At 34.6% G+C, this 24,554-nt stretch overlaps 1 protein-coding gene across 3 annotated transcripts in view; it reads left to right on the top strand.

Annotated features, from left to right (window-relative positions):
• The window catches only part of PXDN (peroxidasin), an 83,056-nt gene that overhangs the window by 8,021 nt on the left and 50,481 nt on the right, over positions 1–24,554 (top strand). For all 3 annotated transcript variants that reach the window (XM_032184056.1, XM_032184058.1, XM_032184057.1), the window contains exons 2-3: positions 17,406–17,477; positions 18,594–18,665. In XM_032184056.1, the coding sequence (XP_032039947.1) occupies positions 17,406–17,477; positions 18,594–18,665 (144 nt within the window). The remainder of the gene's footprint in view (positions 1–17,405; positions 17,478–18,593; positions 18,666–24,554) is intronic.

Genomic DNA, 24,554 nt, shown 5'->3' with positions numbered 1-24,554 from the left:
TCATCTAACATTCTGGTAAATACATGCCTAAGAGAAAAATATGACTAATAAGTATTCCAACCTCCTCCATTTTCTGAGCAGCTCTTACTGAGTTATCTCCCAGGTGAGGTCAGTGCTCATTAAGAGGTAAGATGGGGGTGTCATTAACAAGCAGGAAACTTAGAATAGTTCAGTTGGAAGGAACCTTCAAAGATCAGAACTCTCAAGGCTAACCAAAAGTTAAAGCATATTAATGAGAGCATTTTCCAAAAGCTACTTGAACACTGAGAGGCATGGGGCATTAACTATCTCTCTAAGAAGCCCGTTACAGTGTTTGATAACCCTCACAGTAAAACTTTTCTGAATGTCCAGTCAGGACCTCTCCTGGTGCAACTTTGTGCCATTCTCGCATGTAAGTTGGCCGTTTAGATATTAAATAAATATTACACTGTTTATGTGTGCTCATGGATTGGCTTGTAAAGAAACTAAGTTTAAATTAAAGCATTGGGAGTCTAGAAGAAATAAAGCAGAAAGTATAGCTGACAAAGAAGAGAACAGAGCTCAGGGTAAAGACAGAAGCTGTGGAAAGAAACACCATAATGTAATAAAATAAATTGTTCTTGCTATTATGAAATGAAAAAATAACAAACAACTATTCAGAAAATAACAAAATAAGAGAAATAGTGTTTGTAATGTGCACAATTGCACAATTTTATGTTTTCTGAATTACAAAATGTACTTTTACAGGAAAATTTTACTCTGTGTAATGGATATAATGAAAATGTTAAAATAATATTTTCAAGCCCCAATCTTATTTTGAACAATGGAAAAACAAACTGTAAACTTTCACTCATCTTGATTCATCTCTCAAAATGGTGTTTGTTTCAGTTACTTCTTGTTGGAATCATATTTCTGAGACTTAAAGATTATTGTAGTTTGTTTACAGTATTATTCCCCACTTTATACAGTATTTTGTGATCAAAACACTCTAGCTCTTATCTTGCAAATGTGAGCTTATGCTTAGCTTTGTATACCTGAATAATGCCCAGGCTTCTGACTCTTCCTGGGCCTGGATATTTGCTGCTTCTCTTTCTGGCAAGTCAAACTATGTGTTTATGTCCTCATAGGCTATGACTTCACCTTACAAAAAAGGTCAATTTATAAAGGTGACATTTAAAAAGTTGTATTGCACAAGCTAAGTATTTATAGTTGCTTATCTTTCTGGAGAACTTTATGTATACAAATAAGTTAATATTTTAAAAACTTGTGTGATGTACATGTTTATACATATACATGCTACACATATAGCATATATGTGTGTGTATATGCATATAGGCACAGTAAAATGGAAGCAATTGAGCCAAATTGTCGTTATCATTTGTTCCATTTTGGATTTGATGAAAACAAAACAAAAATAACTTTTCAGGCTTTATTACTGTAAAGATGGGCAGAGTTTCAAGGCAATCCACAGAGATAGTACAATGAGGGCTGGCTGAGCTGGAACAGAGTGACTCAAATATTTCCTTTTGCTTCCTTTTGCTTATCTGGCTGAGGGATTATTTATTTATTTATGTATCTTTGGCATGGAATTATAACTGTTGCTCATGTGTATCAAGTGATTTTTTTTAAAAGAAAAATAAATGTTTGATTTATTGTAAATTACAAAGATTGTCAAGCCTCTTGAGAAAGATACAAGACCACAAGATCAATGTGGGCTCTCAGCTTCCTTTCTTTTTGTTTAATGTATATTTACAGGTACGAGTCACTTGTAGCAAAGATTGGGGCATTTAAAAGTTTGTGCAGTTCCTGGCATGGCTTCTTGAACGTTGTAAAAGCTTGTAGAATGAATGCTGTAAGCTTTGGTACAGTGTTCCGTAGTGTTCTGTGTTTTCTTTTGTTGTTTTATTTTGTTTTTTCCTTTTTTTTGGTGTGATCTGTTCTTTGGACTTTTAGATCTTTTATTCTCTTTCCAATTACCACTCCCCAGATCTTTCTGAAAATTCTTGTATAAGCATTCTTTCCCCTTAAATCACCTATTACAACACTCTGCTCATTGCCTGGCTGCTCTCAAAAAGGAAAACAATATTACTTTGTACACAAGAGTAATGACTGCTTTTGGCAAGCAGGATGATGACTGCTTAGTGTCAGCATTGCATTAGCCAGACTCATGGATTCAGTAGCCTTTTAATAGCTATTTGGCTGCCAGTTTCCCATATAGGAGATAAAATATAGCATAAGTACATCTGTGCTTGCTTCAGCTTATCATAACATAAGCTTATCATAAGCATCATAGCTAGGGCAACATGAAATTCTGTGCAGGTTTTCAGACTTCTCAACATAGTTAAATTCAAAGGCTTGTAGCCTCTGTCCAAGGTCCACTGTGCTCTACAGAAGGTAAATATTTTGTCTCTTCATGATTTTGATCAGCCATTTGTATATAAAATCATACTTTTGTTGTCTGATGTTGGATTCTGTTTTATGCCTGATTCAGCAAACCTGTCATCAATATTCTGATCTTTAAAGTGTGTCTCTGAATCAAAGTCTTATAATGTTTATAAGTTTATAATGTCTTATAACGTCTTATAATGTCTTATAATGGTAAGAAAACATTTTTTCTCCATTTTTCAAAAATAGTTTTGAAAAAAGTATTTTTGAAAAAAAGACCAGAGAGCAGTGTGTGGTCTAGTGCACAGGTAACTCTAGTTAGCCTGTCAAAAAACAAACAAACAAACAAACAAACGAAAAAAAACCTTTGTCAATCTCCTTATACTGTCTGCTCAGATAATGCAAAAAGCTGGAGCAGTAGTGTGGTGGTGTGGTATGTGCATGTAAAACATATAGAGTGATTATTCACTGATGGGAGGCTGCTTATCAGAGCAAGGTGCCTTTTTTAGGGGATATGTTGTCACTGTTCAGATTGGGGATAACAACTGTAATTTGAGTTCAAGAGAGAGGTTTTGGTTTGATGGCATTTTGATAAACTTTCTCTGAGAAACTTGAAAAGTAGGAGTATTTTTTCAAGACATAAGCTGAATCATAAAATTGAGGTTTTTGACTTGGGTGACATTTTCAGTCTCCATATGAGAAGACCCAGACATTTGGTTTCAAGTGCCAGAAATGGGTAGGAAGAAATGAGAAGCTGTGACAGGGTTCCAAGTGCAGCAAGAGCAGAGTGGTTATGGGAACAGGTGGTTTGCTCCAGCCAGATTCAAGTCATTAATTTACCGATTCAATTTTCTTGGTCTAGCTGAAGCTTTAGTAATTATAATAGCACCCAGGTAGGGGTAGAATTAGCTGAAGTAAATCAAGTAAAATGTTCACTTATTAGATGTCTGTGTATGGATAAAGCAAGTTTTACATGTAGATTGAAGGCATAGCTATCAGTAATGATATTCTTTATATTACCACTATAATTATATTCTATAGTGATATTATATATATATTATATATATAACTCTGCTCACCCAGAGGCCCATCCAGCATTGCTCCCTGGCTCAACTCTGCCCAGCGGCCAGTGGCAGGTCCCTTTTGGAGCTGGCTGGAGCTGGCTCTGATCTGACATGGGGCAATTTCTGGGCTCTGCTCACCAAACTCTTGCAATGTAAACCCAGTACAAATATAATTTCCTTAAATATGAAAATATCTTATTTTTACTTACCGGCTTTTGCAGGCTGAATTTGTTTTGAAAAGGTCACAGGGATTTCTTCACAGGGATATTTCATATTTCAGGTGCCAATCTTCTGGACAGTATAAACAAACAAATGAAAAATCTTATGAAAACAAGCAGATGATTTGGATGGAACTTATTTATTTTACTTTTGAACTTGGAGATAATTGAACATGATGGTAGATGTCCATAAGTTATATTATTTTTAAGGTCTAGGACAACATGCAACAAATTTCCAATGGCATCAGGATTTGAAAAAAATTGTTGAATGCCTCCTTGTGTTTAAAAAAAAATATATATATATAAAAAAATCTTGTTTCGGTTGGTGTCTCTTTGGCTTCATAAATCCGGTGTTTTTAACTGCAAATCAGCAAAGCTTCAGTGGTTGGGAAATAAAATGTCCATTCAGCACAAGCTTGTCTTTAGCCCTATGTCTGGTCATGGGAAGCATCTGTCCCTCTGGAGACCAGAGCAAGCGTATGAGCAGGCAGAGCCTCAGGAGGAGAGATTTCAGCGACATTACTGCTGTAGTAGCACAGCATCTGATGTCTGAGGAAATTTTACCAGTAGAAATTTATGTGCTTAAGACGTTAAGTGCTGGTTTTGTGGCTTGGACTCTTCAGCATTTTAAATTCTACTTAAGGTGTCTAAGTGCTTTTGGAAATCCCAACCTTAAAATTGGCATCTGTATGCCTCTGGATTAGAGGATATATTTGTCCTTCTGACCAGTTTTACTGCAAAGGTACTTTAGGTCCAGGGAATTTTTTTCAGGTGAACTTGAACTTTGGCAAATAATCCTAGCAAATAAAAAATAAAAATGTTTTCATTGTTTTCTAAGCAGTATGGCAGTGTTTTTAGTCAAATGGAGTACTTGCAAATTATACACATTTTTACACATCAAAATGTGTAAAAATACCATTTTGAAAGGTAACTTTAAAGACCTATTATTCATAGCTGAGAATAATTTGTGAGTATATATTGTTACTGAAACTAAGTTTTTTTAATATTTGGCTGCAGATAGTACTCATGAACATATGTATGTATATATATTTTGAGACAGCTATTTATACTGTATATTAAAAATCATAGAATCATAGAATATCCCAAGCTGGAAGGGACCCACAAGGAACATAGAGTCCAACCCCTAAAAGAAAATTGTAAGTCTGATGTATTTAAAAAGCTTGTCTATTTAGTTTATTAACACTGGTATGTGCCTGTGTGATTTGTTTGAATTTTCTCTTTGTTGGTTTGGGAAATATCGCATCATTTTTAACTTATAAAATAGGGATTATACCTCTTTGCAGTTAAACACAAAACAAAACCAAACTGAAAAACAAAACAAAACCAAACTGAAAAACAAAACAAAACAAAAACAAGAAAACAAGAAAAAAAAAAAAAAAAAAAAGAAACAATACCACAGAGTCACCCTATGAGAGGTTCTTAAGTTTCTTTTGGGTGCTGGCTGCCAGCAGTAGTTGCTCATTTCTGTCCTTTGTCTTCTTAGTTGGTTTGTGGAATTAGTTGAAAAATAAACAAGGGAAAAACATATGTGGCTTCACTCTGAATCATTTCCCTGATCTTTGTGTGCTGTGATACCTGTGAACAATGGTAATAGCCCCAGTGAAGAGGTGGCCTGGAAAGGAGCAAGAGGAAAGAAACTCCATCGTCCACTGCTGCCACTGAGGGAAGCTGTTAACTGGTCCATGAGGCTGTTCTTTGTCACCAAAATAGTCCTGACCTCAGGGAAAACCTTAAAAATAAGCCAGCTTTGGAAAACAACTTGGAGAGCCATGTTCAGGCAGAGAGAGGGATGGGAATCATAAGTGGCACTGCTGAGGATTTCCTTGCTAAAGAGGTCTCATCCTGTGTTGATGAGACTCATCACTTCCTCATGCCTGCTGCCCTCACCTGGGAACAGCAAATTTATTGCTTTGGAAATGTCTACAGCTTTGACTCCTAAATTCATTTTTAATTAATACTATTCCCAGTTATTATGCTCGGTATTTTTTATGTGGATATTTGAAAACATCTGCATATTTTAAAATGCAGGTTGATGTTTAAATTAACCTTTCAGCTGTATTTCTACTATTTTCATTCTATTTTTTTCAAGAATAATCAAATGTTTTGACTTTTCCTCTTTTGTTGCATATGAACGTTGTTGAAAGCATTTTTCTTTCTGTTTGAACACCAGTAAGATTCATTGAGAGCTCAAGACTCAATGAGAGCATTGGGGCCCAAGTGATATTTATCTTAGTTGGTTTGTAACTGGTAAGGAGCGATGAAAACAAGTTGAAATATGTTCAAAATGGAAACATCAGACTGAACTACAACTTTAAAATGGCATTAAACTGTGAAGGCTGCAGTAGCAGAGTGTATTCTATCAGATACCTTCACTTATATTCAGAAATTAACTTTTTTGCCTTAGGAATAACATGTAAAAACAATTTTTATCTAGCTTTCATACTTTTTTTTTCTGGTATTTTTAGGACTTTGTTAAAGTGAAGAAATAATTACAGAAATATAAAAGAAAAAAGAAGAAAAAATGTTTTTAATTAATTGTTGACTTAGTAGTGGCAATGTTAGAAGTGCAAGAAAGGGTGCATGATTTAAGACAAATGTCATCTCCTGAGAGACTATTGTAATGTAGAAAAACTAACAAAGACGTACAAGACTAGTAACACTGATTTGGAAACTTCAGACACATCTACAGTTTTCAGGAATTGAGAGGTAAAATGAGGTGTATGTTGATTCCACTACGAATTGTGGAATATGATAAAAACATATACAATGTAATATTTCTTATTAATATTTATTCTTTTGATACATTCTGTAACATGGGTTGTTTCCTGATGATTAGGAAACATGAGTGGGAAATGAGCAGTAGTGGAAAATGACAAGTGACTCTAAAATTCTTTTAAAGATTTTTTTCGTTGTTGTTATTATTAGAATTTTGATATAGGTGTTAGAATGGACCTAGCAAGAAGAAAATCCTTTTAGATTTTCTTAGAGATTCCCATTCCTAAAACTGCTCCATTGGGTATTTTACAGTTAAAAGTCTTTTTCCAGTGCTCTTTATAGGCAGAAAACAACTTCTCTCCTCCTCAGAGGGAGGAATGCACAGATTCCTGTGCTGAGGTTGTCTGCACTGATGAGGAATGAGGAGATAAATACTGGGAGGAGGCCTAACACAGCCTCAACACTCCTGGTTCTTGCTCAGAGTTTGCCTGGCCAGGAGCAGGAGGAGTGGGAGGCAGAACATGAAAGTTGCTAACTTATCTACTCTGGCAGCCTGTCATTAGCCTCAGGAAGCAGACAATTCAATCCCAAGAGCTGCAGCTTTCTCAGTGAGCTGACCTGCAATTTTCCATTAAGTGGAACGAAGAGCAGTCGCTTTGTCAGGTACCAGGAAGACAGGCTGCAGCCAAGTGACAGAATACCTGCATTTGTTTTTCTGATCTTAATGCTTTTCATAGGAATAGTAAAATGTCTTTTGTTTCCATAACAACAAGCATCCGGATAAATTCTAACACCTCTGAGTCTGTTTGAACACAATACGACTATCACTATGTTAGAAATTACTGGAAAGTACTTAACAGTTGGAAATATGTTCTGATAAAATCTGCCTTTTAGGGAGGGAGAGTGATGCATGGATTTATGATGAATGAAGCCTTTTGAGTTAGATTTAGATGTTAGATTTAGTTGCAGTGATCCCTTCAGTTTTCCCCATCCTTTGGCTTGATATGGATCTTGTATTAAAAGACTTTGAATTGAAGGAGGCAAAATAGACATTCTTTAGGAAAGTCATTGGCATTGTAGATACGGAACATTATTTGCTGGTGTAATGACTATAATGCAAGATCACAGGACTGCATCAGTGAAACTGCCTTCCCTGATGAAAGACAAGTGCAGAAAATGCACTGACAGGAAAAATGACACTTTGTGCTCATATTTTTTAGTTTACCTGCCATTCATTACATCTCTCAGCTCTCACTTACGTCCACATTTTCAGCCGTAAGATCTGCTGACACTTGGAGCTGATTGCCCTCCATCCATGGCCTGAGTACCCTTGTAAGGGAGACTGAAATGGCAGAGCTACAAGGAGGCTTAGGGAGGGATCAGACTTCTGGCGCTTGGGTGAAACTGAGGTAACTTGTGTAGCAGTGCGTGTTTTCTTCTGTGACTATGAACATGCAGTAGCTTGTAATGCATCTGCATCCGTTTTCCTGACGGGAAAGAAAGAATTAATCCCCCACAGCGCAAAATCAGAAAAACCCTTGTTACAAAGGATTGGAAGTGTATTTTCCGGCTCAACCTTTTTGGTGTTTTAGGATATATATTTTTAAAATTAATTTATCTTTGTTAGTCTTTATGAATTACTGAAAAAAATATGACGCATGAACTTCATTCCTTAACTCCTTTGGATGTACTTTAAGAAAAAATAATCAATGCTGTATTTCACTTACAGCTTTTTAATTTGAGTGAATGGAATCTGAAGATAAACCCATTCAAGCTGGAAGGAAGGTCAGATTGTCCCATTTTTAACAGTGAACAAAGTTAACTACCAGAATGACTTACTTTAGGTTCTCACTTGATTCATAGTCTTTTTGAATCACAATTTTATATTTTTCTCAAAGGCGTAGTTCAGCGCTATCAGAAATAATTGTCTTAAGACAGGAACTTCTCTACTGTTCTGGGACATGTCCTGTGTGGGAACTCAGAGGATGATAATGCTTCTTTTTGGCTTTCAGTTCTTTCCTCTGAGAATACCAGTATTTCATAGATGAAGAATTTCAACTTAAGCATCTTTGCGAGGAAGAAAAGTGCAAAAACATTATTTTGCACAATGGTAGATATCAGAACTAATGCTCATATATTATCATAACATAAAAGCACTATTTTTGTGGATTTTTCACTGTAATAACTTAGATGACTATTAACTACAAAACTATATTGCAGCACTTGTGTCAGTGATTCCTGCTATGCCATACACTTCCCTCTTTGTTGCCTTCTGTAGTGTACTGTAGAAAAGAAACTTTTTTCCTTTTTTAATTGAGAAGTACATTTGAAACAGGGTAAATATTGAGAAAGAAACTGAAAAGCTCTCTATCTAATTCTCTAATTTTTTTTCAATGTATCAATATTTCTTTGCAATACTGATTCTGCCAACCATCAGTTCATTCTTCACTTGATCCAAGACCTTATCCATCTAGTGTTTATTTTAATGCAGCATCATGCACAGATATTCTGGCCAATTTTATTGGGCATGGCATAAGCACAGGGCAAGAAAATAGCCCTTTCCTGAGGATATTTGTGTCAAAAATAATCAGCTGTGAGTCATGACTGTAGTATCAATAACCTTTTTAATTGTTTGGTTTTAGAAACAGTGACCCCTGAGAGCACTAAAATTAGATTTTGCCTTGTTATTTTTTCAGGATGCACAAATAACATTACCTCTAGCCATACCCCTAAATCTCTCACACTCTTTATGTCTCTCTCTTTTTCCTTAAATATAGCATGAGAATTAGAAACAATTACAAAATAAAACATACATTCAAAATACAGTGTTTCTGCAGCAGATGGATTTTGGAAAACTCTGAAAGTAGATAAGACAAAGATCACACCAAGTAAAATTTCCACATGTAATTCATGTCAGTTAAGCCTATGTGCCTAAAACTTTGAACCAGCAAATCCCACTTGAGTCTTATTAATGGTACTGCATAGCTGGTTGGAAAAATTGGCAACAAAGGCAGCAAAGGGATCTACAGACTTAGTAAGACAATACTGCATTGCGTTTCACTGAGTTCACATTTAAATGTTTTCCTTTCAACTCTAATGGCAAAATAATTGTTAGTTAAAACAAATCCTCAGCTCTTAGAGAAGGCTTGGAGATCATAAGCTTTACATTCACCAAAACTGCACCTGATATTTTTTAAGACTTATAAATTGAAAGTCCCTTTCAACAAATCTTACATATTTGACCCAATCAGGCATTATTTAAATAATAATAATATCATCCAGATTTTTAAAAAATATTTTGTAAGCATGGTTTTATTATCAAGGTGAGTACTGCCAAATCTTCTCTGTCCAATTCTACAAATTTCAACATATTTATGATCCAGCCATTCACTTTTCTTACTAGAATTATGGTATACTAAAATAAATATAAATAAATATAATTGATATAATAAATATAAATAAATAAATAATATTGACTGTAATAGATACTTACCATGCAAGAATTATGTTTTACTTTTCCATATAAAAGTTCAGTGGCTTTATCTAATGTGCTGAATGGTGATGTACAGATAATAAAATCTCCCAATGCAAATTAGAGAAAATCATGTACTATATGTAGTAATTAGACTGGGGTAGAATTCATCCAGAAAAGGGATTGCCAAGAAAAGGAGAACAATATAATTTTGTTTCTAAAAGAATCACTAAGGTCAAATCTTAAAACCAGGCAAAAAAAAAAAAAAAGTCTTGGTTCTTCTGGTATTCTAGAAAATGGCATGTTGCTCATAGGGAGGATTAATATAAGTAGTGCTATAGCTGAAAGTGGGTTTGGGTTTTATTTTTTTAAAGTGGAGGACTTCTCTTTGTTTGTTCAACAAAGTGACACATTTTTTTACAGGGCAGTAGTTAAAGCAGCATTAAAGTGCCATTGACATCATCCAGTTACTGCTCTGACTTGATTATATAACCTCTTTTGTGCAATTTTCATGCTCTGCTCTGTTTGAATGTTTTTACTATGCTGATGGCTGTTTTTCATTTCCTGCTGGGATGACCTTGAATAAAAAAAGAATAAGAATAAAGTAGACATAAGCAATGTAGTCTTGCTGGCATTTGCAATTCTTTTGTTCTGTGTTGAGAAACATAGTAGTTTGGCATTTATGGTATAGGTTATTTCTGCTGGGTTGTAACTAATCTTCAACTATTAGAAAAAAAAATAATGTTTCTCTTGAAACATTCTTTTGAATTTGCCACTGGTGACATGATCCCCTTATGACAATTCCTACCTTTTCAAAACATCTAAAGGGAGGTAAACAAATGATCAATGCAATAGTCACTCTTTAAATAAAATTATTAATTTAACCTATCAAACCAAATAGATATAACAATTTAATATTTATTTCATTTATTAAATTGTTTCCTCTTTCAGTAAAGGAGAAAGAAAATAACTGGTTTGCACTTTTTTTCTTGATTCAGTGTATATTATGCAGCTGATGGAATTATTATTTTTCTGTTTTGGCTTTTATTATTTGTCTGTTTTGGCTTTTATTATTGGTGCTGTTTAGCTACCCTTAACAGATGAGCAAGTGAATACATGGGCTTTCACACCTAGATCTCTTTCAGACTTTTTATATCTCTGAGTTTCAGAGAGATTATAGTAACAAGGACACCATCGTTTGAAATCATTTTGCATTATTCCTGTTGATTCTTATCAAACCAAAGCCACCACCTCCTTTTAATTTCTCAGATTTAAGTGATAAACATTATATTAGTATGCAGTTTACAAACCCTTTAGCTTTAAATGATTTTCACTGGAGATTTTCACTCTGGGTGGGGTTTTGGTATAGGGCTTGTACTTTTATGGTCTAAACTTTGCATTTGAGAGCTTCCAGGTTTTAAGATATTTAGGAGAGTAGGATTTTTCTAGATATTTCCATTTTGCTGCTGTGGTGATTCTGTTTCTCTTGAACTGAGGAAATATCTCATATTTCAGGAAAATATCTCAGGAAAATACCTGGCAGGGATTTGAATTTAAAAACTTTCATATCCTAAATCAATGCTAAAATACCATCTAATCTGTGAAATGATGTATGTGATGAGGTACTTACCTTCACTGCTAATGAAGATTCAAGATTTAATTTCATTTCAGTGTTTTGTTGTTGTTTTGTTTGGTTTGGTTTGGTTTCTAATGAAGATAATAGAAGTCATTAATGTGTCATCATCACGTTTCAAACAGCAGCTGTTCTTGCAGAAACCTAGTAGTTCTACGTTTGTTTGGAACTTATGTTTTTGATTGTTTGTTTGTTTCACTTAATCCAATTGCTATGCAGTGTTTCTTAAAGTAAAGTAATATTTTTTCATTTTTGGACAAGAAAAAATTATGAAAAATGCTGGTAGATTCCAAATGATTAAAGGAATCTTCTACAGGTTGGTAGTATAGGTGATGTGGAACAGCAGGTGTACCAAAAAGTATTAAAAAAGGAAGTGTCTCATGTCACAGAATTATTTGAAGCTAGTACAAGCCATGCTTGGTTAGCCACAACACTAAACAATAACAAATAAATGTATTATTCAAAAAATATCCTCTCATCTGCAGGGGAAGCAGGGCTTGTAGTTTAGGTTTACATTCATCTTTACCAAATTCAGGAGAGCTGTAAACAGATGGTGAAATTACATATCATGTCTAAAAGTTTCCACTTAAATATAGAGAAGTACTGTCAAGCACTCTGTAACAGTAGAACAAAAAGTGACCAAAGTAAACTCAGTTTTATCACTTCCATTAGTCTAATATTCTGAAGACATCATTGATTGAGAGGTATATTGGTGATTCCAGTTATTAAAATTGGAATCTATATTTATTTATGTTATGTTTTGTAAGTCTTACTGTTATATCTAGCAATGAGCCTTCAGTTTAATTTTTGCTTTGGTTTCCATCTTGCACCCTTGAAGATGCACTACCAAAGTTCTGAATGTTTTCAGCTGTCTTTGCTGTTATGAAATATTTTATTTAATGATAATGTTCTAAGGCTTTTGTATTGAGGTTTAAGTGCAATGTAATTAATTCATAGAACACTGTATATAAAAGTTGTGTATAACCTATAACAATGGAAAGAATGCCTGTAGTTGTGATACAAGATTTGAAATCTTTCTAATCTCACCATTTCTCTCAGATGTGAATGTGAGATGTAGAGTTCTTTGCTAATGCCCTGATGGTGGATTGCATACATACACTATGCCACAAGATATGTTTTAAAGTAAATCATCACATGATACATTGTTTATATATCCATAAGTTGGATAAAAATCGGCCAACTATGTTTGTATATATATTGAGAGAGAGATCTATGAATGAAACAATAGTTTAACAGGTTATTTTTTACTTTTCCTTTCTTATTAAAGATCTTAATATGGTTTTGCATCATGATCACTTTATTTCTGACATGAATTAAAACTGAAAAACATAAAAAGTCTTTTCCAATATACTCTGTATAAAGCTGTTAAGGGATTTTAAGGAAATCCCTTGTGGAAAGTGAAGTGCCAGGGTAGCTAGTCTGTAGGCTGAGATGAGAAGGTCATGGCAGGGGTGGAGCAGGAGGAGAAGTCCTGGTGCTCTCCTCTGCACTTAATGAGGAATTAGCCTGTTTGCCCCATTTGGGGACACCACTTTTGTATGAGCTGCTGCTTAGTGAGTGCTTATTACCTGGCAGCAAATAGCTTACCACCAGCAACTGGAGGGGGGGGACTTGTTTTGACATTGGATATACGCAACTGGATGCCCGGGCTACCACATTTTGAGGTGTATGATGGGAGTATGTGACATGTTGACAGCCTAGCCAGTTTTATTTAGAACAGTTCTTTTTGTTGTTGTTGTTGTTTTAGTTTGAGGATAAAACAGCACCTTTAAAAGTCAAATATATACCAAAAAGAATCTGTAGTAGGATTATTGAAGTACACCAAGTCTCTTCTTTTATAAAACTAATGAAATGTAGAGCCTTAACTCTCTTCTTAGGACGTTGTTTTGCAATAATTAGAAAAGGATAAACAAAAACAGTGTAGATTTTGTGTTTAAAAAAAAAATAAATAAAAAGTTATTTAAAAATAAAGTTTGTTCTGAATAAAAGCACTTCTTTTGTAGGGAGGGATTCCTGTATTTCAGAGTATAATAACAAACTTTTTAAATTGGCTTTTCTTGTAAGTTGCTTGATTTTTAAGTTGAGTATATTCCAAAGCTGTATAGTTCACTGTATATTCGATTGTGTGATTTTCATGCTCCAAATAGTCATTAATGCATTTCAGTATATATTGATGTATTCTATAAAATACTTTTTATAAACTTGCAATGCATTTACATGCCTCAATGTTGTCTTGCTCATTAGAATGTGTTAACAGAGAGCTCAGTTTTCATTACTGTGTACTGCCAGGGCAAACTTAAATTTATTGTGGAGTGCTAAGAGCTGCCATGGGAAAACTAGTTTATGTATGACAGTAGGAGCTGCATAATATTCTTTATATATTTAGAAGTTTTCATCTTGTTTAATTATATAAAAATACTGTTAAAAGTTATTTTTGATCACTAATTTGGAAATATTATTAGTCTACTGTTGTTAAAAATAGTTTCCTTCAAATAAGGAATTTATTAGAGTTTATTTTCATCCAGACAAAACGTATCTGCAGCCCAACTCATTTGCTTACTAATACAAGCTCTCTGTCACACAAAAAAGAAAAATACTTGGTGTTAAAATTTAACATAACACAAAGAAAGTGCAAACCTGAGGCATCATTTCAGATAGTTCAGCAAATTTTGAAGTTAGATATACAGCATTCACCATTTTGTGTCATATGAAACCAACTTTTTATTTAGAGCTATTATTTCATTTTGCATTTGTTTACATGCTATACAACTAGATCTTAGAGATCTGCATTAAAACACGGGCAAAGGAAGCCTGCTAAGCAGCTGCTTGTTGCTCTCCCTTTGCTGCGTGCTGCTTGGCATCTGCAAGCTGTGGGACCCAGACTGCTTGCAGGCACTGGAGCGCGCCTCCAAGGGTGTCCAAGTGCTAAATTGTCAGCGTGCTCCCTGGCACGTTCTTGGCCCCCGCAACCTCACGCTTGCCCGATCATTTCCTGCTCGTGCTCCATGACTTAGCACGGAGCAGATGACACAGGGCCAGGAAAGTAATCCTGGGAGTTGTTGGTTTACGATGCATAGTTGACACTGTTTGTAAATGAGAGCAAAGAAATAACAATATTAGGAAAGCATTTAGGGAGGTCAGGCAGAATTGCTCTGAAGGAAGATGCTTAGGTACTGGAACAGAAGCCCAGATAATTCAATATAAGAAAGTTGCAGTAGCCTCCTTTTCCCTAAAAGTATTTCTGTGTTGTCTAGGTATGATTTAAAAGAATAAATATTTTCACTGTAAATATGTAATAAAGGCAATAACTTGAATTAGGAGGCAGGTATACTAAATTTGTTCATATCCTCTATGTACAAGAAATGAATATATAACAGTTTTAGATATTTATTCAAAAAATATTATAGTATTCTAAAATCCCATGCTGTCACCATAAGTGCATTATTTTTATTGACAGTTTCATTTATTGTTTTCCTTTCAGTAATAATTGGTAACTGATGAGGAAGGGAAAAAAAAAAAGATAGTCAAAAACTGAGGTGGACTGCCTCAGGCTTCCACTATCCATTGCTATCTGGCAGGTAGCAGGATTTGGATGTCAGGAATGCTGAGCATACAGAAGGGATTCAGTTGGTTTGTAAAGACAAAATGAGGAAAACCCATAAAGGTGAAAGAGAAGCAAATGGACAGGGAACAAGCTTTGGGGAGTAACAGGAAAGTAGGCAACATGGTTGGGCAGAAAAAAAGGGGCAAAGAACCTCATCCTGCAGATTAACCACATGATTTCAGCAACACAAAATATACTTGTTCTGGAGATCTGTATCATAATGGTCTTGCTTAGGCTACCAAATTGTTATTCAGGTGTCTAACACAGCCTTTATTTCTGCCATCCGAGGGATCAGGTCCCTTGCTTTTTGCTCCTGTCGCCTGAAAAGCAGTTTTCAGAGCTGATCTTGAACATGACCTATGGGAGGATGATACTTCAGGCCTGAGAAACAATGCTCCTGTTTTGTGTTGTACATGCTTTTTTTTCCACTCTGGTACAGCATTGCTGGTTGAGGCTGGTTGTTGTTGTTTACGCAAGCCTTTATTGACTTGAAAATCTAGTGGCTCTCTGGTAGTTCCCTGTCTCACTGCTGTTCAGTTAATTATTTCCACTTCTCAGGGATTTATAACTTCAGGCTTGTTTCTCATCTCAAACATCCTCCAAAATATTTTTAGTCACTCCAAACTTGTCAGCATCTGTATGAACCTTACTTTTAACCTTACTTTTTCCTTCTACCATCATTGTCTTGAAATATTTAATACCTTATGTCAGACTTCTGCCTAGTCCTACTTGATACGGCTTTTCTGTTCAGTAACTAATCTTATTCTCTATCTTATTTCCTGCCAATTTTGTTTTACACTTGTTTTATAGAAATTTCCTCCAAGCCATATTTATCTGGTTTGTTTATATAAATGGCCTGTATCAAAACCCCAAACTAACGTGCATAATGTATACTCTTATTTCCTTGTTCATGGTTTATTATCCTGTTAGATATGGAAATTAAGACAGTTTGAAAAAAACAGTTCTTGAGAAATCTACAGTGGTCATGAATTTGCTTTTTTTGTTCTCTTTGTACAAGAAATAGCTCATGAAGCATAATTATAACAATTTAGAGAACAAAAAAGGGGAGTATTCTTTATATTTTTTATCTGAAGCAATTGGTAATGTTCTAAAAATAACAGTGCAATAAGCATGATGGTTGTGATCTTTCAGATTTTACATACTTCAATTTGCTTCCCTTCTGTTTGCTTGCCAGAGATGACATGGTCCTTCTTTATGCACATCCATCATCAGGTGCTAGGGAAGATGGCAGACCAGATCAGGTCCTCTTCTTTCCTTGCAGTCCCTCTCTCACTTTTGTGACCTTCCAGGAAGCCAATCCAATTTGCTAATCAGGCAGAAAATTATTTCCTGGTTTTCTTTTTCTTTTTCTTTTGCATGGGTCTGTTGATCATCAAAATGAGTTGATTGAATCTGTTTCTGAGCTCCATGTCACTGCTTTCTCTTCAGCATCTCACTTGAAAAATTGGAGTTTGCTTCTTGGAGAAACTCTCATTAAGCTATAAGCTAAATTCTCATAGCTGGAAGCTGAAGGTGTTGAAGACATATTAAAAGTTATAATTAAATAACTTTAATTAATTAATTAATTAAATTATTTTAATTAATTAAATTAATTAATTAATTTAATTAAATAAGAAAGTATAATTAAATAAGAAAACAAATTCAAGCAACTGGATTTACAGGTTTGCAGGCCAACAGAAGGCACCTATGCCTCCTTATCCAGAACAGAAGAGTGGAGTAGCTTAGAAGTCTTGAAAGCTGTTTTTTTTCTTTTTCTTTTTCTTTTTCTTTTTCTTTTTCTTTTTCTTTTTCTTTTTCTTTTTCTTTTTCTTTTTCTTTTTCTTTTTCTTTTTCTTTTTCTTTTTCTTTTCCTTTTCCTTTTCCTTTTCCTTTTCCTTTTCCTTATCTTTTTTTTTTTTTTCTTTCTAGAGTTTTACTCTGTTATTTACAAGCAGCTTTCAGAATATGAAGACAATTCCACTGAGTGAAATAAAAGCCAACATCCCATTACAAGATGCTTCATTGTGGAAGAGAATATCCTTCATGAATAGCCTAGATGCAGCCTTAAGCATTGACTGCTGAGGCTGTATTTGGTGAATCCTCTGCTAAACACTGTCAAACTAGAATTGTTTTGCTTCTGCCTTTATCCATATTTAAGGTTTATGGATGGAGACTGGTCACAGTGGTCCCCAAAGCCTTGTGCTTAGTTCAGTTTTTCTTATGAAAAAATACATCATTTTTGTTTGTTTGCTTTACTCTAAATAACATGATTTTTTTTTTCTTTATTCTACAGAGATCTAAGATTTAATAGGATTAAAGAAATCCAGCCTGGAGAATTTAGACGGCTTAAAAACTTGAACACACTGTAAGTTATTTTTCAACCCTAAGGCCCTTTTCCCTTTTGATTTAATATGGTTAACTTGATACTGTGCCAAATTTACTCACATTTCACAGGTAAGTAGTCTAACAAATTTCAGCTGTAGTATTTACACAGGTGAGGGAAATAACGTTTAAGTCCAAAGTATTTGAAAGCAACACCAGGCATATGTCTGTTAAAATAAAAAAGGAAAGTATTTGCATCCTAATATTTTATTAACATTAAAACATTCTTTAATTGCAAATACAAAAAAAAAAAAAAAACACCACACAACTTTACTATATCATTGTTTCTAAATTGTCATAAATATTTTAGTTGTAATATCACATATGATGTAATATGTAGTCACAACAAAGCTGTTCAAAGGTTCAGGTGTTCAAATGTGTTGCAGTTAAAAAATATTTGATAAGCTCTGTTTCTAATGTTTTGAACTTTCTTATTCTAATACCAGCCAGGATGGCAGAATTTGGAAAGTTTTATTCCTACTGAGCTTCCTTTTGAGATCTCAGTTACTGTGTATGTATGTAAAGAGAAGACCATGTTTTGTAACATTTTTTACACATCCATAACACTATATGGGCATTATAGTTTTTTTTTTTTACTTAGTATTTCCTTTGTATTTCCTTCAAACATCACTTTTGAAATGGCTGCAAGCATGTTTCTGATAGGTGATTGCACATTTGTGAATGCAGACAGTTGTGTTCGTGTGTGATGTGAAGACCTTAGTACATAGAAGAATAGTAAGAAATATTCAGGGAAAGTCACTTAAATGCACCTGCTAATGACAATTCTTTGATAATGTCAATTTTATCAAATTCAGCCCTCTGTGTAATTGTGGCACCAGGATTTTATTTTCCTTCATCTAAGGAATGTTTTTTCAGTTTTTAGATTTTTTTTCTTTATTTTGTCCAGACTTTTCTCTTGCAAGGCAGTGACTGAGGATTTGTAAACACTTAGCAGTTTTTCTTCTAGCAGTTACTGTTAGCAAAAAAGTCTTTTGTTTTGTTATTTCTTTTACGTTTTCATGCTACATTTACACCATTACACATTTTTTCATACTGTTCTTGTATGCTAAAATATTTTTTTCTTTATTTCTTTTCATAGGCTTCTAAACAACAATCAAATTAAAAGAATACCTAGTGGGGCATTTGGAGACCTTGAAAATCTGAAATATCTGTAAGTTAAATGAATATCACTTTTTTGTATCAATACATAACTGAACTTCTTTATTGGGAAGCGTTTTAATCTGATATTGAGTTTTAATCTGATTTACTATCTAAGGTGATAAACTGCTTTGAAAATTAGTGAAATTAATTTATGGGGCAGGGACAACTGTGAACCCATTTCTGTAAGTAGGTGATTTGAAATTTTCTAGACTTCAACATCTGTTTGTATGCAGTAGATTTTGAAAGACTTACTAGTTGCTATTAACTATATGTAACTTAGAAATAAGAGAAAAGTCAAACAAAATGAAAAACTACCTATATGATTGACCACAAGGTTTATGTCTTCAGGCAACCTGTTTATTTTGAGAATAAAATATTAAATAAATAAATGATTTTAACAGACTTATCAAGTGTATTAATTATCCAGATAAGCAAAGAGCACCCCAGATTTCCTGGTCTCATTTTTATATGTGTTGTCTTGCAGCAATAAAGCTGTGTACTCTCCATAGAAATGGAGGAAAGAGGATATTGAACAGAGCATCCCTAATAAATTACTAAAGTTCATGATGATCCGTTATTTTTACAAGACATGTTTGTGTGGTGAATCTGGTGCTTTGTAAGTTGAGATACAAATTATCTAGTAGTGGAGTACTTAAAGTCTCCTAATTCAGGATGTCTAGGTTTCTTTCCATAGCCAGCAGCTATGCAGAAGTAGCTGTTCTAATTATTAGAATAATCTGTTCAAACTAGTTCATTATTTTCACATGCTTGTTTTTGCAAAGCTGTAGTAAATCTGAGATAAAACTGAACTATGCTCTCCATTCAGTTTAATAAAAGACTGAAAAGAGTTAACTATATTATAATATGCTTGATTTCATATACTTATAATACTGTGTATTAAATGATACCTACATTGCTAAGAGGAAGATTTCTTCTCTTCCTCTTCACTGTAAGATTTGAAAACAAAGTTAAATGTGGTAGTTCACTGAATTACAGTGAGCTCTTCTTTAAATCATTGCCCATTTTTAAAAAATAGACTTTAAGAGTATGTTTTTGCCTATTTTGTTGGCTGTGATATAAATGGACTGTACAGCTGTAGCATTATAAAAGTGCTGGTACTGAACAGATATCAGCACAGAAGGCTCAAATGTACGAAATGAATACAGTTTAGCTGTGAAAAGTTCAGTTGAGTAAGCACATGCTAAGTGTATTCTATGGAACAAAGGAAACAAAACAGACTTTTTCCCAATACAATCAACTGAAGTAGAAATTAGGGGGAGAGACTATATTATTTCCACAAAGTTATAATATTGTTTGGAATCTAATATTATGTAGCCAAATCATCCAGAATAATTGTGGGTTTGGGTAGCATGATCCTATGAATATTTGTATAAGAACACAACTTGTATTCTTCTATTTCATAAAATGATATTATTAGCCCATGGTGTTACATGTGTCTTTATGAGAACTGAAGTACTGGGTGGCAGATGGTTTTGAAAATTTGGGCTTCACAGGCTCTAAAAAGTCTGTCATTTCTCAATGGTTTTGATTTAGTGAAATATATTTATTAACACTTACATACATTTATATAAGTATGTATAAAATAGTTGCAAATATATACTGCTATATAAAATATGCAAGTATAAAACATAATACAGCATATATAATAAAAATTTAGTAAGCCAATCTATAAGAGACATCAGGGCCCATTCCTGTGTGTTTACTGCAGATCAGTTTTAGCTTTCAGACAAAACTTTTCCAAGGAAATCTCAAATAAGCCTCAGAATTGTCAACTGCTTTTTTGTACTATTCATTTCTAAAACTGAGCTTATAGCTTTATGAGGTGTGCCTATTTTCAGAATTATCTGTCTGAAGAAAAAATTGTAAAAGTTGGTCTTTAAATTATAAAAACAAAACTATTTACATACGATTTTGGATGCTTATTTTTTTAGGATTATTTGCTTTCTTTTTCTTGATGTACTTGAATTTTTTACAGTTATATAAACATGTTCTGAAGTTCTATAAGCCTAAGTTTTTCATGATCTTGCTGTGCTGTTTGTGGTAATAATTTGTCTGAATCCATATACACGAAGTTGGAAAGTAATATATGTCATTATCCTTGTTTTGCTATGAAACCAAGAGGTTTGTTTCTGCCTTTCTGCCATTCTTATTTCATTTACCTTAGTATTGGCAATCTGGTTCCTTAGAAAGAATGAAAAAAGCATTATTAGCTTGGACCTCATCCATAATATAGTTTTTTTCTGCACTTTAGTAATTCTGTATAATGTTTCATTCCCCCTTCTGCAAAGGACAATGTAAACACTACTGTATAAAATAAACTTCTATAAAGTTGTATTAATATGAGCAAAACAATTGGTAATGTTTGTAATTTGTTGCTGCTACATATACAAGCATGTTGTTCCATGATGTATACGGTACACTGAATATATTTAATTGACTTCCTCTGACTTGTTCAGTTTACTGAACAACTTTATGCTTATTCAGTTAACTGAGTTAGTTATTATTGGAAGAGGAGAAAGAAAAATTACCCAGCCTTTTAACATAGCTATAGGCAGGTTTATGGAAACTGTGTAAGATCCTTCATGATCCTGAAAGTCAACAGCTTATTCTCCAAGACAGGGGACAATTGGGAATTGAAGGAATATGCTTTTGACGTATGAGATGTTAGAAGATCTGCAATCAGTAGTGGTAAGAGTGAGGTTAAGACAAAAAAAGGAAATGATTTGGGGAGGAGATATGGAAAAATGTAAAATATAGGTTAGCAATTACAAAGAACTTTTCAGGTAAAGAGAATGTATTTTACTGAGCAGTAAACTAGAAGCTAGTGTGAAGGAAGTGATAGAAATCATAGAATCATAGAATGGTTTGAGTTGGAAAGGACCTTAAAGATCACTTGGTTCCAACCCTCTGCTATGGGCATAGACACCTTGAACACTAGACCAGGCTGCTCAAAGCCCTATCCAACCTGGCCTTGAACACTTCCAGGGATGGGGCATCCACAGCTCCTCTGGGCAACCTGTTCCAGTGTCTCACCACCCTCACAGTAAAGGATTTCTTCCTAATTATCTAATCTAAAACTACCCTCTTTTAGTTTAGAACCATTACCCCTTGTCCTATCACTACAATCCCTGAAAAAGAGCCCCTCCCCAGCTTTCCTGTAGGCCTCACTTAAGTACTGGAAGGCCACTATAAGGCCTCCCCCAAGCCTTCCCTTCCCCTGAAAAACCCCAACTCCCTCAGCCCTTCTTCATAGGAGAGGTTCTCCAGCTGTCTAATCATCTTTGTGGCCCTTCTCCAGACTCCCAATACTTCCTTGTCCTTCTTATGCTGGAGGTCCCAGAGCTGGGTGCAGGACTCCAAGAGCAGAGTGTGGGGGGGGGAATCACCTCTCTCACCCTGCTGGCCACAGTTCTTTTGATGTAGCCCAGGATACACTTGGATTTCTGGGCTGCAAGCACACGCTGCTGGCTCATGTTGAGCTTCTCATCAGTCAACATCCCCAGGTCCTTCTCATCCGGGCTGTTCTCAGTCCATTCTCAAGTTGTATTTGTGCTTGGGATTTCCCCAGTCCAGATGCAGGACCTTGCACTTGGCCTTGTTGAACCTCATGAAGTTTGCACAGGCCCACCTCTCAAGCCTGTCCAGGTCCCTCTGGATGTCATCCCTTCCCTCCAGCACGTTGACAGTTTGGTGTCATCAGTAAACTTGCTGAGGGTGCACTCAATTTCACTGTCAATGTCACTGACAAATATGTTAAACAGCATCTGTTCCAGTACTAACCCCCGAGGAACACCACTCCTCACTGATCTCCACCTGGACACTAAGCTGTTGACCACAACTCTTTGACTTGACCATCCAGCCAATTTCTTACCCACGTAGTGGTCCATCTGTCAAGTCCATGTCTCTCCAATTTAGAGATAAGGATATCATGGGGGACAGTTTCAAAAATAAAAATGGAGAATAAAAACTATTTTGGCAACAATGTTGAGGCATGTTCATTTAATAAAAAATGAAAAGGTCAGAAATCAGACATGACAAAGTTGCACTATGCAAATAGTAAATGGGAGTTGAGACTGCATGGGAACATATCAGTTTTGGAAATACCAAGAGGGAACATGCAGTGAGATTTGTTTTGCGTTTGGTGAATGAAGCAATAGTGCAAAATAGAAGATCCATTGTAGGATTGCCAAACTGCAGATTCGCTTACCTCACCCTTCCCAAAATCACACTACGTCACATGTGCTTCTGTGCCTTCTGCCATTTTTGCTGTCACGGTCGTGTACTTTTTCTCTTCAACACCTCCTGTTATTTGTGATCTCATTTCTCTGCATTTCATGCTGACATGACTTTTTAGATAGTCCATAAAAAATATTTTTTTCTCATAAATCTAACAGATTTAAACAAACAAACAAAAGCACTATTTTTTTTTCTATTTTTTTGATAACTGATTACCTATTTGTTTGTTCATTTCCCAAGTCTATGACCAGTAATTAGCCACTATCAGCCTTGTTTGAATTTCTGTAAAGAGCTATTTTTTTGTGAACCCTTCTGAAAATACTAGTAATTGCCAGAAAATAATTTAATATCCATATAGAAGATATTCCCTTGTCATCTTAATTCACTGTTTGTTCATCCTCTAAAGAACTCCAATGATTTAGTTGTATTAGTCAATCTTTTAGGTAAATCAAATAATAAATGACTTTGTGCCTAATATTACTTTAGATCACTTTTCTGCTAGTGTGATAAAAAAATAATAATAATACATTTTATTTTATTTTATTTTTGAATTAAAATTAGTGCAATGTTTGCAAAGTTTCCTGCTTAGACAAAGCAGCATTTTAGAAAGACAAATATTTTTTGAGTTGCATTTTGTTTTCTGCCACCTCTCTCCTCATTTCCTCATTAGGTTAGTCTATTTTTTGTCTTTCTGTTAATACTTTCAGGGAAACATATACACAACTAAATCAAAGTGTGGTTATTGTATGTCACAGGACATAGATACTTTTTTGTAGCCTTGGTGTTGCTGAGGTTTCTCTGTGGTTGGGGAACATGCTGGACTGAGGTCAGTTGACCGTCCTGAATTTGAGGGTTTTCTGATCAACATGGAAAAAAAATGTAGTTTAAAGCTGAATCCTGAATAAAGTCCCACCACTAGGGCTTGGTAAGAGCTCCAAATGTGGACAAAAAAGTTCCCAACACTGTGGTGCTAAATGTCTGAAAAACTGCAAAGCCATTTTCTCAGTCTTTCACTAACTGCCCCTTATTCTTCACTCTGCCTTACTTGGTCTCCAGAAAAATAAATAAAAATTGCAGCAGTGATTCTAATAAAAGTTTTTTTTGTTTTGTTTTGTTTTGTTTTGTTTTGTTTTGGGGGGGGGGAGGGATTCAGTTTCATTCTATTTCTTGAATAAAATTTGTCAAATTCAAATGCAAAATGCAAATGTCAAGATGCCTTAAGATGTCAAGGCATCTAAAATAAGTCTTGTTCCTGTTTCTGATCAGAAGTTTAGGACTCAGAGGAATAAGGAATTTCCAAACTGCTAGACAGAGTGTATTATGAACGGTAAATAGCACTTCGGCTGTTCAGTCATTGAAATTTTCTAATCGGTGAGAAGAAATTGTGTATTTAAAATACTCACTGGAGAAAAAGGTAGGAATTTAATATTGAATAGACAGGAAAATTAAACAGATACAAAATCATAATGACTATGCAATATTACTGACACTCAGATGAGTTGGTAAATCTCACACTAGTCTAAACACACATTTGAATGAAAGGTTATGAAAGATTTTTGGTTTAGTTTCTCTGCGTTTTTTTTTTTTTTTTTTCCCAAATAGAAGAAAAACTAATCCCACATCCAAAATAAGCCTGATACAC

The sequence above is a fragment of the Aythya fuligula genome, chromosome 3, assembly GCF_009819795.1.
Source record: "Aythya fuligula isolate bAytFul2 chromosome 3, bAytFul2.pri, whole genome shotgun sequence".
In the NCBI taxonomy this organism is placed as follows: Eukaryota; Metazoa; Chordata; class Aves; order Anseriformes; family Anatidae; genus Aythya; species Aythya fuligula.
The sequence above is the reverse complement of the archived record's forward strand: the minus strand, read 5'-3'. Positions and strand labels throughout refer to the sequence as shown.